Source organism: Echeneis naucrates, chromosome 19 (genome assembly GCF_900963305.1).
Source record: "Echeneis naucrates chromosome 19, fEcheNa1.1, whole genome shotgun sequence".
NCBI classification, from domain to species: Eukaryota; Metazoa; Chordata; class Actinopteri; order Carangiformes; family Echeneidae; genus Echeneis; species Echeneis naucrates.
The window spans coordinates 904,759-920,084 of record NC_042529.1 but is presented as its reverse complement, the minus strand read 5'-3'; the positions used below and the strand labels follow the sequence as shown (position 1 = coordinate 920,084).

The 15,326-nt window shown below is 48.3% G+C and overlaps 1 protein-coding gene across 4 annotated transcripts in view; it reads left to right on the top strand.

Annotated features, from left to right (window-relative positions):
- aatkb (apoptosis-associated tyrosine kinase b) overlaps positions 1 to 15,326 on the top strand; it is a 34,351-nt gene that overhangs the window by 16,179 nt on the left and 2,846 nt on the right. The window contains exons 2-11 of one of the 4 annotated variants that reach the window (XM_029527187.1): positions 1,152 to 1,285; positions 4,776 to 4,917; positions 8,219 to 8,298; positions 8,738 to 8,856; positions 9,471 to 9,558; positions 10,210 to 10,343; positions 10,666 to 10,750; positions 10,862 to 10,983; positions 11,541 to 11,690; positions 11,774 to 15,293. In XM_029527187.1, coding sequence (XP_029383047.1) covers positions 1,152 to 1,285; positions 4,776 to 4,917; positions 8,219 to 8,298; positions 8,738 to 8,856; positions 9,471 to 9,558; positions 10,210 to 10,343; positions 10,666 to 10,750; positions 10,862 to 10,983; positions 11,541 to 11,690; positions 11,774 to 15,293 — 4,574 coding nt within the window. Of the gene's footprint in view, positions 1 to 1,151; positions 1,286 to 3,224; positions 3,341 to 3,984; positions 4,244 to 4,775; positions 4,918 to 7,420; positions 7,554 to 8,218; positions 8,299 to 8,737; positions 8,857 to 9,470; positions 9,559 to 10,209; positions 10,344 to 10,665; positions 10,751 to 10,861; positions 10,984 to 11,540; positions 11,691 to 11,773; positions 15,294 to 15,326 lie in introns of those variants that run through there. The other 3 variants (XM_029527188.1, XM_029527189.1, XM_029527190.1) reach the window with 3 other exon arrangements.

Sequence of the window (15,326 nt, the reverse complement as noted above, 5' to 3'; positions counted from 1 at the left end):
AAATCCCCCCAAGCTGACCGGCTAATCCTGCATTTAATGGTTGTGTTTGCACGTTTTTATTTATTTATTTTTTCAAAAATATCCTCTCCTCTTCCTACTTCCTGCCGGCCTCCTAAGAGCGTTTGCTCTGTCAAATTAAACTAAGAGGCTGATACTCGCTGAGAGCCAGTCGCAGCAGCTTTCAGAGGATCAGCACAAATTGGCAGCAGAGATGACTCTGTGCTGTTTATTATTTATTTGTGTGTGTGTGTGTGTGTGTGTGGAGCTGGGTGGCACTGTTGTTGGCAGGAGTCGTTTTTACAGATTTACAGCTGAAGGCCGTCCTGCATGGCCGTGCGTCCAATCTGTTTCCCTGGTAACCGTTGCATTTCAGGAGCCATCGCAGAATGAGGAGAATAAATCACACCCGCTGCTCAAAATTGGGAACAAAATATTATTTATGATGCTGGACGGCACACACGAGGCACACAGCGAGGATATTCCCAACCATCAGACTCTCCACATTGGCTTTGCTGATACAGAATGAGAGAGAGAGAGCCTGAAGGAAATATCTCAGGACTCTGAAGAACTGAGTCTGGAAATGATGGAAATGAACTGAATTAATGTCTCATTGTTATTTTACGTGTATCTCACGTTTAATCCAACCTTAACGAAGTCTTGGTTTGCAGGTTAATGTTGTTAAAACACAGGCAGAAAAAAATCTGAGCAGTCTACAGTAACATTGAAGCCTTTTAGCTGAATCTGTCTCTATGCCCGTTGTTTCCCTCATGTGAGAGATATTTGAAATTTTACAGTCCAGTGGAGAAGAATAAAAAAAATTACGGAATATAAACGCTTGACAAAAAGTGGAATGAGAGCAGGAGAGTTAACGTCTGCCGTGAAACTTTGGTCTGGCTTTCTGTGCAGATGTGTAATGTGTTTTGAAAATCACAGGGGCATAATGTTCCAGACTATTTCATTCTGAGCAAAAGCACGACGCCCAGCTGTAAATCAAACATGTAGATGTCTAAATGGTTCTTTAGCTGCTGTGTACTGCATTAGAAACAATGGTTGCTGTGCTCTAATTGCTCTTTTATTTTCTCTATGCTTTAATATGCGTTTGATCATGTGACGCTCTGACAGCAGATTGTGACTCCTGCTGTGTCCTGCAGATGGCGCTCCCCTGAGCGAGCTGTCCTGGTCGTCGTCCCTGGCCGTGGTGGCCATCTCCTTCTCGGGCCTCTTCACCTTCGTCTTCCTCATGCTGGCCTGCCTCTGCTGCAAGAAGGGCAAAACCGGCTTTAAGGTGAGAGTGTTGATGTGCAGACCGACACACTCACACGCACAATAAATCATTTCAGGCTTTTATGGAGATGTGCACTCTAATGCTCTTTGGCCGCAAGCATTGCTGAAAATGGCCCAAACACAGAACATCAGACTTCCATTATGTTCGGGATGGAAAGTCTTCCTCCATTCATATGTGGGAAATGTTGGAGGGAGGTAAACACAACTGAAGATAAAGGTGGCGGAGGTTGTGTTTACGGAGCGGCAGGAGGCCTGCAGCTTTTCAGGGCAATCATCGAGATTCCATTTCTGAGCAGCTGAAATGGGTCACGGCGCTGAAGAAAATAGGACAGGGAAGAAGAATGATGGTGTGTGTGTGTGGGTGCTTTATTAAATGATGGGACGGAGCACATAAACGACAGAATGGGAATGTTCTAGTCCAATTTCCTCACCATGTCTCTCCCTGTGTGCTCTCATCGAAGTCTTCTTTTTTTGCTGCCTCATCGTTGTGACTGACTAAAACACGACTTACATGCACTTCCTCCTCAGGAATGTGACTCAAACACATTAATCAAGACCAAAGATTTCCCTCTGCCTTTCAGTTTCCAAGAGATGCCCTCCATATTCCCTCTCTGCACCAAAAAGTGTGTTTGTTCCACAACTTATGAATTCATGTCACAACTTTAAATGAGCCATTATCATAATTGAAGTCGTGCTGAAGGAAGCTCAGTCAGGGACGCGTCAGATTGTTTTAATAATGCCGTTCATTCGGCTTGTCTCCATCTTCAGAGTTTATTTTCTCCTTTTAGGTGTTTTCAGAAGCAGCCAGATTATATCACATCTGTAACATCTGTCCGCTCTTTAACGCTGTTTGTCCATAAATGCACAGAAACTGTGTGTCATGTCTGGTTTGTGTCTCGGGACGGTGGACCACCCATGTCGGACCTGTCAGGGTGTGTCCGAGTCCGAGTCGGGGGGGAGGGAAAGAGAGGCCATCCCCATGAGCCCACGGTGCATCCGGCTGGGGGGGCCTCATCTGGAAATAGACACAGCCGCTCCCGGAGCAGGAAGAGGGAAAATCAGGGGGGGAAAAATATAAATATATTTTTTAAACTTCAAGCTGAGACAAGAGAGAAAAGATATCAGGGATCAGCTTCCTCCTGAGTCCTCACTGCTGTGATAGATCAGTTCTGTGATACGATCTCAAAATATCCTGAAGAGATAAGAAACCAACCTGCAAATTCAGCCTACCCCTGATCCAACTGTTCTTTTTAGTTTGAACTATCAAATTGGTCTAAATATATTTACAGTCCAGGTCAGGAGTTGAAGGATAATGACCTTTAACCTTGAGTCATTTTAATAAAACTTTATGAACAGAAGACTTAAACTTAAAAAATAAAATTTCCCTGATCCTCATCAATTTTAAAGTCGAAGGTTTAAGGGACCGTTGTGGCAATAAAAATAAGGGTTTTCTTTATCAAAGGGAAAAGACTTGGGTGAAGTTGAGGCTGACAGTCGAGGTCAGAGGTCAGAGAGGAGAGTCCTCACGAGTGTAGTGTTGACAGAAAAAATATGTGTGAGGAAGGAGGGACTGCCCTGCAGATGTTCTTCAGCTTTTGGGAGAGAGAGGGAGAAAATAAAGAGGGAGAGAGAGTGATGTCACATGTATAGTATGTGAACCCCCCCACCTCCTTTTTATTTTTCTGCCTCTCATTTTTGCGAGGCTGGTTTTCTCTCCTTTCCCTCATGAGACGACGGGAGATAGAGCCGCCCCCCCCGGCCTCATTTTCTCTCCCTCCATCCAGAGTCAGTGGTCAGCCACAGAGCCTCTTCCTCTTCCTCATCTTCCTCCCCTCTGGACTCAACAATGAGGCGCTCTCTCTGCAGAGTGATGCTGCCTTTTTGCTGCAGCCGCTCTCCCTGGCACCGCCGACCTCCTGCTGCCCATCGCTCCGATGGGAGGGACGGGTGGGGGGCTATAAGTGTGTTTGAGAAGCAGAAAGATCTTTGAGATGCTAAAACCAAAGCTGAGCCCAGCTGACATCCACATCCTCTCACCTATGGACTCTCAGGAAAGGTAAGACAGCAGGAGACGCAGATTAAATCTGAAGCATGAATCTAACTTTTGGCAGATTTCTCTGTGAAACAGCAGAATCTGATTGCTCAGAGCATCAACAACAAAACTTTTTCTGAACTGGGTTTTAGCTTGTCAATGTTTACAACGTTTATCTGTGTTCTTTGTGCTTTGGAGCTCTAAATTGTTGCACAGACGTTTGCAGACGTCACCTTTCATTAGTTCACATTTTCTTGAAGTGTTTGATACCTTTTCCTGCAGGACGTGTGAAAAGAGGGGGATCATTTTTCTTTTCTGTAATTGCTGTGTGTGTGTGTTTGTGACAGTGTGTGTGTCAGTGTGAAGAGTGAAACCACATGTTGAATGGGAAGGGCGAGTGAGGCCGTGTGAAGATCTGGATGTGAGGCGGTGGGAGGGAGCCTGCATTCATTCTTAGGGGACAGGATGAAGTGAGAGATGGAGCTGTGTGTGTGTGCGTGTGTGTGTGCGTGCGTGTGTGTGTGTGTGTGTGTGTGTGTGTGTGTGTGTGTGTGTGTGTGTGCGTGTGCATGTGTGGGTGTTGCAGAGGGCTGCAGCAGGTCACATTTTTCCAGCATTGCGACCCCGCTGCTCCCGACTAAGAGACTTTTATTCTGACATCCGGTCTGAGGACGCGGCCAACTCCCTCCCTCTCTCCCTCCTCGTCCTCGTCTCCTCCGATCTCCACCATCAGCAGACTCCAGGATTCCTTCAGCACTCCTCACAGCTCATCATGTCTTATTTCATCCACCTTTTCTCTCATGCGAACCAGCGACACTTCTCTGCTTTATCCAGATGCTGAATCTGATTTGCCAGATGTCTGCAGCCGGTTCTTGGTGCTTGCAGATGCTTGTTGAACGTTTATAAAAGAGCTCGACTGTCAGTGATGTGAGTGAGATCAGGCACTAATCTTTTTTGATTGAAGGTTTATTGATGATTTGTCTGTCTGGGGCCTTTTTGGGCCAAACTCTGGATCAGAGTAAAAAGGATTAAACATGGAGTCTTTTTCTTTTTTGTGCTTTATTTCACCAAGATGATTAAAACATTCTGTGAAACTCTTCTCTCTAGTTCTTTCACTCCAAAATCAGCAGGCTTAATTGTGAAGCAGAGGATTGAGATGTGTAATCTTGGTAATCTGCGGGTAAATCAGACTGACTGTGTTTATTCTGGGATGTTCCAGCAGCCTCACAAACAGCTCAGAGTGATGCTGGATGGAGCCAGGACAGCTTGCCTCAGTTTATCTCAGAGCGTCTTCAGCCTCTGCAGCCAGATAGTCATCAACTCTCACCTGTGTTGTTGTTGTGTAACTCTTTGTGTTATATCTACAGAATACAGTATTGACTGCCGGTCGGATTAATGCAACCTGTTTTCTTGCGTGACCTTTGACCTCTTTCACTTATGGCGCCTGTGTATGTTCCAGGAATTCAAAAATGTGGACGGGGAGGAGTACCACGCAGACATGTCCACCTTGGCCTCGCCGGCCTCCCAGGGCAGCCCGGACGTCTACATCCTGCCGCTCACCGAGCTGTCACTGCCGGTCGCCAAGCAACCAACGCGATCAGGTGAGTCGCTTCACGGGTAACACCAACCCTCTGTGACATCACCCATCAGTTTGTGAGTTTCTCCCTCCTATGGAAAGAGATAATATCCAATATCCAATCAGGAAATCCTGTTTGATGGTGTCGTCTCTTGTCGTTTGCTCTGAACTGATGCAAACCTCGCCAAAGCTTTGTAGAAGTCGCACGCAGGGATTTCAGGGGTGTGAGGGTAAAACGTCAGTAAATGTCTGTCCCCGGAGTGAGCGCCGCCCTGACACCGGCCTCAGCCAGCTGGACTTACACCTATCCCACAATCCCTCACTGCATGTCCCCGCAGAAACGAACTCTGTGCTCTTTAACTTTCACTGTCTCCCACAAACATCTGCCCGTTGCGTAACGATGACCAGGCAGCCGGCCTACAGTGCTGCCTGTCGGTATGTCAGGCATGTGAGAGCACAAAACCCCAGTGAGAATATCCCTCTCTCTCTGCTACTGTGAGACAAAAGTCCTCGTTGTGTGTCGCTGGGCTGATGTTGTGAGTGTTAGTGTGGGACTTAATGGATCGAGCCCACGCAGTTAACGCTCAGATATTAACGTGTTTGACATTATGGTGTGATTTAACACTCCTCAGATAAGTTTAGATCAAATCGTTGTCTTTCTTCTTTCGCTCTTGGTGTTGCGTTTATGTGTTTTTATGTTCTGCTGCTGCTCGACTAATTACTCCAGGAACAAACAGTGATTGATGACGTTGGCTCCGCCCGCTAGCATCCACCCTTGCAGATAGACTTTGACAGATGAGGTCTCCGGCGACACTTCAATACCAGGAAGGTTAATGGGACTTCACTTGCAGTTCATGCAAGAAAAAGCTCCCGGTCCTGGTGGAAACACTTTCAGAGCAGATAACTCCAAACCTCAGCGATTCGAGCCAAAACTGCCTGCATGGCTGAATGCCATTCAGGATTAATTCACCACCATTCATCAGAGTCCATCACCGTCTTCTGTGTCATGGCCGAGCTAACCCTTTCACGTATGCTTGGTGAATAATACAAAAACCATTAAGGGGGTGTTAGAAATTGTGGATTTATGACTGCACCTTGAGGACTCCTGAGAATTTGCACATTACTGCTCAAATCTGTGTCCTCGTTCACTGTTATCTTTGTTTGCTGCCAGTTTCTGCCTCTTCCTCGTGTTTCCAGCTCGGATTTATTCTGTGCACAGTGATAAAATATTTAGGCGAAAAAGTCAAAATGGAAAACGAGCGACTGAAACAGAGGCTGAAGATGAAAACACAGGAAGGGAAATTATTACAGTACAAGAAAAGAAACAGTTGCCTTTAACACGCTGTACGCCTCAGATCCTGAATCTAATCATTCCTGAGAGCTGAGGTAGATGTGGAGATGAAGCACTGAACAGCTCTGAGTGAGTCTGTTTCCTTCAGCCAGTGTTCCTCTGTCGTCCCGTTGAGCACTGAAGGATATAGGTGTGGCTCCTAATGAGACACCAGGACTGTAAGAGCTTGGCTCAGACCGACCGCGGGGCCCGGTTCCCCAGGATCCACCCCGATGCAGCTGTTCTCTGCTGCTCTGCAAAGCCTGCCAGAGCTCCGACCCGCCCAGAGGAGACATGAAAACACACAAAGGGACAAAGCCGAGCCAAAAACGAGTCCGGTTCTCATGTCCGTCCTCCCGCTCAGGGCTGATGAAAGTTTTAGATGATTCCTGCAGAAGGGCGTCACACAATCGACTTCGAATGATCGACATCTAAAGCCTCTCCAACAACAACGGGCAGATGATCCAGGAAGCTCTGGAGTTGAAGAGGATGATGGAACTTCCATTTGGCTTTGAGTGGTTTAACTGCTGTGCGTCTCACTAAAGATTTCCGGTGTACTTTAATGGATAAGTTACATACATCCTTCAGAGAGACGCACACATTGGCAGCAGAGGATTTGGGCCAAGGGACTTTTCTGACATTACAGTACGAACAAATCCCAAAGAATCATCTCTCATCCATCCCCAAACACATCATTTCTTCTTTTAGACAAGATGAAATAACAAATGTTATAGTGCAATGTTTTTTTCTCCCAGCATGCATCATCTTGTCCTCGTTGCCCCAGCGTTATGAATATTGGAGGTTAGGACAGTGGTGTAGGCCGGACTCATTGCATGCCGCTGTTATCACCGAAGCTCAGTTCATTCTTATGTCAAGGAGCTGCAGGATAATGGGCCCAGTGTGTCACACTAACTGGTCCTAACTGGTACCATGCTGCCCCACGCAGCCAGACAATGGCGGGTATTCTGCCCCAGGACGGAGAGAGCGTGAGTGGGTGTAAGGAATGACCAGTCTGGGGAAGGAGACGGGGGTGTCCAATATGGCCTCCACACAGTGACTGGACTGTGTGGCAGTCTGGGGGGGCTGGGGAGGAGAACGCTGCTCCACAAAGATCTGCCTGTCCGCCTCTACAGCCACAATCTTACTGTCATCGTGGGAGATGTAGAAAGAAAGACAGAAAAGGGTAGATGGTGGGGGGGTTGTTGCTGTTGCTGTCAATCCGGGCTCATTCGGCTGAGCTGGAGCAGGACGGTCGGGCGTGTTCGTCCAGCAGGAGAGACTCTGGGGATGCAGACAAAGAAGCATCAGGGAGTTGGAGGACGGTCAGACAGGTCGGTGCCTCCAGACAGAGTAAGAATCAAACCTGCAGACGGTTTTCTTTAACTCACCGTGCACCGGTGTGTCCGCGCTGCCCTTTAGAGCCTGTCAGCCACTTAGGAACAGGGATGTGGTGCGTTCAAGAAGCTGACATTAGTTTTGTCAATATTATCTGATTCCCATCCAGAAAAGTGAGGACACACTGAATCTACCTGGTGTCTCGTCTTGTCTCTTCTGTTTTGTGATGTGTAACACAACAGTTCAGTTTCAGAGTGGTTCATTCTGAAAACTAAAAGAGTTTAGTTTAGTTTACGTGGAAAGAACTTAAAAGTCAGATGTGACTGATGTGACATTTAACTTAAAGATTTTTATTGACTGAACTGTTATTTTAATTTCTGGATTACTGAGAAAGCATGAAGAATTTTTTATTATTTGTCATTTTTCCTCCTCTGACTTTGTGGCCCATATCCAGTCTCCAGTGCGACATCCCTGACAGCAGCTTTTTTCAGGCTTTAAGAATAATTTCTGAAATATTTTTCTCGTAGAAAGTAAAGCAGCAACGTTTCAGATCCTCAGATGTGTCTTTATATCATCACGACGTGACACAGTCTCCTTTAATGTGACACGATTTGATTGAATCACTGACACCTCTTCGTCTCATCTTCTCCTCTTCCTCCAGTCCAACTGCTCAAATCCACAGATCTGGGCCGCCACAGTCTGCTCTACCTGAAGGAGATCGGGAATGGCTGGTTTGGGAAGGTAAGCTGGCAGGATGATGTCATCAGGGCGGTCAGTTTCCGCTCTGATCTCCGGCCACCTTTTAAAGTGTGCTCGGTGTGTTACCTGTAATGTCTGATCTTCACACCTCTGATGTCAGCTCGTCCCTCCAGAGAAAACTTTACGCTGATTAAAGCCGGAGCAGGCTGAACCGTGTGGTGTGTTTTTACAACCAGATAACATGCTGTTGTTGTTGTCACTCTGCTTCTTTGTCTGTTTCTCATCGTCTTCTTCCTCCTCACTCATGAATCCATCCTTCTGTACCTTGACTTGGGTATGTCCACCTGTATCTGTTTGTCTGCATTTTTCTGAACCCCTGCATGTCTGCTTCCTGTTTGTGTTCCCGGTCACCCCCCCGTGTCAGTGTCCCTGTCGGTGCCCACCCCCCCAGGTGAACACGTGTCCTTCTGTGCTGTTTCAGGTCCTGCTGGGGGAGGTGAACGCCGGCCTTCACACCACCCAGGTGGTAGTGAAGGAGCTCAAAGCCAGCGCTAGTGTGCAGGAGCAGATGCATTTCCTGGAGGAGGCACAGCCTTACCGGTAAACCTTTTCTTTGGGGTTGGATTTCTGAATATATTTATCTTATTACTCCTCTTAATGCATCCAAAGCCTGCAGTGACTGGTCACCTTGTGAGTGCAGATTTTACTCAGCGGATAAGCTGAAATATTGATGAAATATTGCTGCCGCTCGGTTGTTGAATAAATGTAATAACTTTTCAGCAGTAGTGAAAAACAATTTTCCTCCAGATACAAATGTGCCTTTGAATGTAACTGATGTTTTCCACTTCCCCCATTCTTCATTTTCTCATGATTAGAAGTTTATAAATATACCAGATATAGCAAGAATATGGCTCAATAATGATATAATAATATATTTAGTTTATACTTTATTGAAATGTATGAATCTTCCCAATTTTCACAGTAAACTATAAATGTGTCATAAGTGTGTCATTGACATGTAAAACTATACTAGAAATTCATACCAATAAAAACAAACCAAAAAATACAATAATATAATTATATTGGGGCTGGTTTGTATCACGATATTAAATTCAAGATGTGTCCCAGAACTAATAAACACTGTCAACATGATTCTTTGTCAATGTAGGTGGAACTTGTGTGTTGTTGTGTAATCTCTGGCTCTTCCTCTCCAGAGCCCTCCAGCACCCGGCGCTGCTGCAGTGTCTGGCCCAGTGTACCGAGGTCACCCCCTACCTGCTGGTCATGGAGTTCTGTCCTCTGGTGAGTTTCCAAAGCTGAAGTCTGAGTTATGGTTTAATGCTAGGGGGGAAAAATTTCACTTAAGAATGTGAATATTTAAGCAAAATGTGCCTCTGTCACCTCTTTTCTAAATGAAAGGATCTGTCAGGACTGATTCACTGAAAATCTTTTATTGTCAAAGTCGGACATCAGCTCAGCAGGACTGATTAGAGCAGTAGATCTCACACAGACGCTCAGGGTGATATTGATGTAATCAAAGAACCAAGAACTGGCTTTCTGCCACTTCAGGCCATCAATTTTTAATTCACTGCGCAGGGTGGTAGCTAATGAAATATGTTGTTCCCAGACAAAATTCAATTTCAGATGATTCTGAAAGTTGAAAACAGCCGGCAGCACAAACTCATGATGACAAAAGCATCCAGAGTCAGTGTGGCTGTAGATGCTAAATGCCTCCTGTCTGCTGAGGGAAAACAAAGCTCTGCCAAGAGTACGGTTTCAGTCCAAAAGTGAGCGTAATTCAATCACGAGAAATCTCCCAGAGCGTCAGGAAATCTCTGTAACACCAAGACAAATTAACACAGTTGAACAAAAAGTGTCCCAGCATGACCAGACTGCCCCCCGGTGGTCAGAGGACGTAGCACACTGACGTGTCCTTCCTCTCTGCTGCTGCAGGGGGACGTGAAGGGTTACCTCCGAAGCTGCAGGACTGCAGAGACCATGACCCCGGAGCCCTTGATGCTCCAGCGGATGGCCTGCGACATCGCCTCGGGCCTGCTGCACCTGCACAAACACAACTTCACCCACAGGTGCTGCACAATTTCTCCTAGTTAACATTGTAAATCTGTAAAAAAAAAAAGATAATCGGCCTTCTGCTCGGTTTCTTCCTGGAACAATATCCTGGTGCTGCCCGAGTGCTCATTACAGACTCCAGCATCAGTGATTTTGTTGCAGGCGGCGATCCTTCATCTCCAGGACCGATCAGCTGTCACTCTGTCTCTTCTCATGCACAGTTTCTAAATATTTTGAGCCCCAAGAAGTATGTCCTGTAATGTGATGTCCAAGTCCTGTTTAGTGTATTTATCAATAATCTGGAGATGTAACAGCTGCCCCCCGGCTCCTCTCCCTCAGTGACCTGGCTCTGAGGAACTGCTTGTTGACTGCTGATGTCTCAGTGAAGCTTGGAGATTATGGCCTGTCCCACACTAAGTATAAGGTCTGTATATCAGAGAATAGAATTACATTTTGGTTTCAAATTTTGGAAAAAAAATAAAAAAAGAATCAGAATTGAATGTTTCCTTAAAGATTTCACGTGAATGATTTTCAGGATGATTACTTCGTGACTCCGGATCAGATGTACGTGCCGCTGCGCTGGATCGCTCCTGAGCTCGTGGATGAGGTTCATGGAAACCTGCTGGTGGCTGATCAGACCCAACAGAGCAACATCTGGTAGGCTCAAACACACGTACACATCCGTTAACACGTTGACAGGCGCCGGTTTACAATTTTTGTTTTTCCATTTTGTGCCTTCGCTCTGTTGTCTGTAGAGTTCCTGACAATTTATTTGTAGATGTCCTTTTTCTTTACACAGAATTTTATGGAAATAATTTTTATCCTCTTGGATGAGACATAGATTTTTGCACCATGATGTCATTAAATTATCATTCAGCTGTACTTCGTCCAAACAAAAGGCTGCAGATGGTTCTCCTGCAAACGCACACCAGGGAAACAAAACATGGAGGACAGATAAATCTTCTCTCTCTGGAAATTTAGTTCATTTTTTGGTTGATACTTTAACTGCAGCAGCAGAGGGCAGACTGGAAAAACAGGCCAGGCAAATGTAGAAATTTTCACTTTGTTTGTGATGTTTGCAGCAAAGACACAGAAAGCATGAATGAATGGAAGCTCGTTTAATTCAAACTGTGTGTGTCTGTTGTCGGGCTCTTTATTAAAGACTGTAAAATGTGCTCATGGGGTGAAGTGATCTGATGTTGAATCTGTCTCAGGTCTCTGGGTGTGACCATCTGGGAGCTGTTTGAACTGGGAAACCAGCCGTACAGGCACTACTCGGACAGACAGGTACTCAGCTACGCTGTGAGGGAGCCGCAGCTCCGGCTGCCCAGACCGCTGCTCAAGGTGCCGCTGGCTGAGCGCTGGTGAGACCCTCACGCACACAAGAACACACTGAACTGGATTTAATCCCTTCCAGGTGGAGTTTCATGTATGATTGTGTTCTCAGGTATGAGGTGATGCAGTTCTGCTGGCTCCAGCCTGATCAGAGACCCACTGCGGAGGAAGTCCACTTGCTGCTCAGCTACCTGTGTGCCAAGGGGGCCAGCGAGGCGGAGGAGGACTTCGAGAGGCGCTGGAATTCCCTGCGTCCCAACACCGGATTCAACAGCCACCGCGGTGCCTCTGTCATGTCACGAGACCACCCTTCATCGACCTCGTCTTCGTTCCCTCTCCTCGAGCACTTTTCAGCGGGCGACGGCTACCACTCCGAGTCCGGCGATGACATACTGACGGTCACGGAAACCAGCCAAGGCCTAAACTTTGAGTACAAGTGGGAGCAAGCCCGAGCAGACCACTCTTACCGAGCGCCCGACTCCTCCAGCACCTTGAGTCAGGTCAACCATCATTGTCAGGAAGCATTCTACCCCCCAGGGGGCATCGTGGGAGGCTGTCCCATGGAGAGTCTGAACCATGGAGTTTCTCCTCCTTACTACCAACCAAAACACCTCCATGCTCCGGGTGTACTTCCTGTCCTCAGTGCCCACAGCCCATCAGTAAGCAGTGAATACTACATCCGCATTGAGGAGCCAGTGGATTGTACCATTGATCCAGACTACACCATGTGCTCCTACAGCCCAGACTATCAGGGCAGCAGCGGGAGCTTCCTTACGGGGAGCGCAGAGTCGGGCGAGTGCATGGCCTGTCCAGCGCAGGCGAAGGGCGTCGGTCCCTACTGGTCAGCTGACATCCATAAGTCAGATGTGTACGACTCCAATGAGTCTAGTCCTGCCATCTCCCTGACAATGGAGCCCCTTTTAGGACACGTGTCAGACAGCAGCCCCCTGCGGCCCTGGGAATCAAGTCACTACGTGTCCTATAAGGACAGAGATGGCGGCTACTACTATGAGCACTCGCCACCTTTAGGAATCGATCACTATCTGATTGGAAGCGAACACTCTAGTGAGCATCATCAGGAAAGCTGGGGGTCGAGGAGTTTGCGTCAGGCCCTGGGTGAGTTAGAGAACCCGCTCGGTATATCCCCATCTGTAAACAGTCCACCTCAACTGGCCTACAGAGACACATACCTGGACACGAGTCAGACCTCCATCATTGGAAAGAACGTGACCGGCGGGTACTACGACATGATGGGCTCCCTTAGGAAGACCATGCCCAGCCACACCCGACACAACAGCCACTCCGTCAGCATCAACATGGAGACAGAGGGGGCGCTGTTCATCGGGCACAGGGACAGCGATTCAGAGGACGAAGAAGAGGAGGACATCTTTGTCGAAAGACACACCTGCAACACTTGGCCTTCTAAACACCGCCACAGCAGTATGGGACACCACCGGCGGGCGAGCCACAGCTGCAGACAGGACGCTTATGTAGATTTCCACTACACAATGCCGAGCACAGACATCGAGGACTCCTGGCCGGAGGAGCACAGCCTGGCCTTCCACTCTCTGCCCAAACCGATCGACTATCTAGAGCCGCACCAGGCCAAAGACAACAGTGCCTGCCTCAGTCTGAGTAAACACCATGGGCTGGTGCCTTCAGACAGCTGCAACGCCTACATCTACCTGTGCCACGAGGGGGATACTCAGGTGCCGGCATCAGGAGAGTGCTGCCACTCACATTTTGGTGATCCGCTCACCGGTTTGCTTGTCAGAAACAGCAGCTTCAGTCACAGCTACAGTCAGACCAACTATATCAGAGATAAGATCATTGACATCCCAAGCAATGAGGAGATGATCAATCTATCTCCAGCTCCGGGGGGTCCCATTGTGCCCAAATCTGCTTTGATGAAGACTGAGGAGCGTGGGGAGAAGTATGTTGACCTTAGAGCTGATGACACCCCATTCAAGGAGAACAGGGAGGATGTAATCAAGGAAAATGTAATCATGCAAAAACCGCCACAGCCTAAAATAGAAGAGGTGACCCTGACAATGACTAAAGCTACTCCGCCTCCCTCTGACAACACACATGTGATGGTGGCCCTCACAGATCCTCAGTCAGACTCGAGTCCGACAAGAGACAGTGGCGTCGACCGAGGCAGCTCCAGCGTTTGCCTCGCCGACATCCTCGACTGCAGCGACGATGACGACGAGGATGACGACATCACAGACGACATCACTGACGTCACCTCAGGCATCTTTGCTGACGAGTCCAGCGAGCTGAACGCTTCTCCTGCTTTCAAGTCGCTACAGAAGCAGGTAGGAACTCCTGACTCCATGGATTCCATGGATCTGCCATCTGCAGCCGGGTCGTGTGAAGGCTTCAGCCCTGCGTCCTCCCAACCATCCAGCTCACCCAAAGCTATGGACAGCGGCTACGATACGGAAAATAACGAGAGCCCCGAGTTTGTCCCCAAAGAGCCTCATGAACCCCGTGAACAACCTCTGGGAAAGCCGATCCTCGACACAAGCCTGGAGGAGGACGAGGCAATAGAGGGGCACCAGGTTGGGGCTGAAGCGGTGTCCACAGAGGGTGAACCTTCACCGGGGGAAGATTTGGCCTTAGGAGCCTCAAACACAGACGACCACATCTTTTCCCCACTGAGTGATAAGACCCCGTACAGAGACTCTGCTTACTTTTCAGACTATGAAAACGAGAGGACATCTAGGGATGAAGGGGAGGAGCTACCAGAGGGAGCAAGACGTGAACAAGACGTTGAAAAGGAACAGGGAATAGGAGAAAAGAAGGGTGAGAAAAGGAAGAATGAAGAGGAGGAAGAACTGAAGGACACTGCAGTGAACAAGGACGTAATACCTGAAGTGAAACGCTCATTAACCGAAGGAACAGAGTCGGCACCTCAGCCAGAGACAGAGGAGCAAGATGAGGAACTGAGGAGTCCTCCAGAGCCGTCTGACACTGCTTCAATCACTGAGGGAGGACTGGACGAATGGCCGTCCCAGGTGAGCTCGTCTCTAGGAGACTGGGCAGCAGAGGTGGTGGGGGCAATGGAAGAAGCCCTCGGTGCCCTGAACGGAGATTGTACCGCTAACGTCAAGGTGGAAGAGGAAGAAGAAGAGCAGGAGGAAGAGGTGGGTGAGGGCGAGAAAAACTCAGAAGCAGCCGAAGAGCCTGTGATCAAGACAAATCAGAACAGGACGTCTGGAGAAATCCTGCATTCTTTACCCAAAGACGAGGTGGCTCTGCAGCACACGGCAAACAGCAGACGCTTCTCCTGTTCCTCCCCTCCGACTCCACCGCCTGCAGCAGAGGGCAGAGGGTCTCCGGCTGACGGGGAGGAGGGAGACGAGGAGGATGGCGACACGGACGACAGCGATGAATCGGACGAGGAGCTGCGCAGCTACAGCGTTCAGGAACCGAGCGCCGGGGAGGAGAGCGAGGACGAGTGCCACCCGGTGCCCATTGTGGTGAGCGACGACAGCGAAGCCCACAAACTTCGCAGCCTCCTCAAGATGCCCACCCTGCTGACCACAGAGAGCCTGGAAGAGGACTTTGACCGCAAGAAGAAGACGGTGTCTTTCTTTGACAATGTCACCGTCTATCTGTTTGATCAGGTGAGCTTAACTTCTTCTAACTGCAGCTGCAAA